Source organism: Hipposideros armiger, unplaced genomic scaffold (genome assembly GCF_001890085.2).
Source record: "Hipposideros armiger isolate ML-2016 unplaced genomic scaffold, ASM189008v1 scaffold_315, whole genome shotgun sequence".
In the NCBI taxonomy this organism is placed as follows: Eukaryota; Metazoa; Chordata; class Mammalia; order Chiroptera; family Hipposideridae; genus Hipposideros; species Hipposideros armiger.
The window spans coordinates 1,256,065-1,257,954 of record NW_017731665.1 but is presented as its reverse complement, the minus strand read 5'-3'; the positions used below and the strand labels follow the sequence as shown (position 1 = coordinate 1,257,954).

The following is a 1,890-nucleotide window of genomic DNA, read 5'->3' as shown; positions in this document are numbered from 1 at the left end:
CAAACATTACTCTCTGGGGGAGACCCAGCCCTGGGGCCCACACACAGCAGTGGGAAAGCTGGCACTGCTGTCAATGAGGCCCCAGGGCTCTTTCCATAAGGCTGCTAAATGCCCTGGGCTCAGAAACCAAGTGCAGAAGGAAAAGCAAGTGAGACCATGATGAGACATGAAGCTCTACCCATTTCCCTGAACTCCTGCACCCCCAAGCAGAGCCCAGCCTGCCGCAAACCATCCAGGGGCTTCCCTGAGTTGGGACCTAGCATGGCCCAGTGGGGCCTGGTGAGACCCCAACCCCATCTCCAGCCTCACCCTCCGCCACCTCCCTTTAATTCTCCGACAGCCACCTCCCCTGTCTTGGGACCTTTGCACGTCTGCGCTTCCTGCCAGAAACCTTTCTCTCCTGCCCGCTTTGTCTAGTTAACCCCCACTCCAAACTTCAGGGCAGCACCATGCAGGGGAGCTTTCTGCGATGGCGGACGTGTTCTCTATCTGCACTGTCCATCGCAGCAGCCATTGGCCACACGGGGCTACTGGACACTCCAGGTGTGGCTAGTGCGACTGAGAAATGGAATTTTTAATTTTGTTTAATTCTAATAGCTAAGTTTAAAGCGCTGCCTATTGGGCCGGCCGAGTGGCTCATTGGTTGGGAGTTGGCTTGGGAGCGCGAGATCTGAGCAACAGGACCGCTGGTTCGGATCCCACATGGGCCAGTGGTGCTGCGCCCTCTACAGCTAAGATGGTGAACAACAGCTCAACCTGGAGCTGGGCTACTGTGAGTGACCAGCAGACAGCATGAGCGGCCGGCAGCCGGTGTGAGCTGCCGTGAGCGGCCATCCCATGGCCGCCGACCGGTCTGCCTCAGCCGGGAAAAGTGCAATGATCGCAATGCCAACATGGGCCAGTGGGGTGCTGTCCTCCACGGCTGGACTGAGGAACAAGAGGGACAGCGGCTTGTCTGTTCCCCTTCCCTGATTTCCCAATAAAATCTTTAAAAAAATTTTTTAAGTTAAAAAAAATAAATATATAATAAAGTGCTGCCTGTGGCTAGTAGCTACTGGGTTGGACAGTGCGGCTTTAAGGCCCAGCTATTCAAAGTGTGTTTTGGGGACCAGCGGCATCAGCGCTTCCTGGAGCTTGTTTGAGCTGCACACTCTCAGGCTGTATGTTGACAAACCCCCCAGGTGATATGTGGGCGCACCATCCAGATCTCAGCTCCAGTGTCCCTTCCCAGACACCTCCCCGTGCTCCCGCTGCCCTCCCTGTGCCAGGCCCCTGTTCTGTGCTCTGACACAGCTCCCTGTGTTAAGGCCTCTGGCATCTCTTGGCTGTGTGACATGACTTCCAGCAAGGATCTCAGGCTGGAATACCTTCCTGGCATCCATCACTGCCCATAATTACACACAGGTGTGATTATGTGGTCTCCTGCTCCATGACAGGAGACGCCATCTGCCTCATCCCCCCCAGGGCCCAGCCTAGCACCTGCCCCTGGAAGGAGGCCCAGAAACAGCCCCTGAACGGGTTCTCTCATGAGGCTCGTGAAGGGTGGGGCAGCCAGGTTGCCCCATGCTGACCAGACCAGACCAGACAAGCTGGCAAGCAGCCTGCAGCCCACCCCTCGGCCTCCACCTGCCTCCCCAGAAGCAGCAGCCCCCAGATGTCTGAGTCTCTGGACCTCAGCTTCTCCCCTGCTCTGAGGCTGATGGCCAGGGCTAGCCACCTTCCAGTGAGGGGGTCGCCTGCCCCCCAGCACGCCACAGGAACTCTGGAGTAAAGAGGCTGGCCCATGTGAGTCGCCGGCGATGGCGTAGGCTGCAGCCCCTGCTGCAGTGGGTTGCCATGGGCTACTGTGTGTAGCCAGCAGCCAGCGTGAGCGGCCAGCAGCCGCAGTGA

General features: G+C 58.0%; 1 protein-coding gene across 1 annotated transcript in view; it reads right to left on the bottom strand.

The window, feature by feature from the left end:
• Window positions 1-1,410: 1,410 nt before the first annotated feature.
• The window catches only part of SEC14L5 (SEC14 like lipid binding 5), a 40,595-nt gene continuing 40,115 nt past the window's right edge, over window positions 1,411-1,890 (bottom strand). The window contains exon 15 of the mRNA XM_019660245.1: window positions 1,411-1,485. Coding sequence (XP_019515790.1) covers window positions 1,411-1,485 — 75 coding nt within the window. The remainder of the gene's footprint in view (window positions 1,486-1,890) is intronic.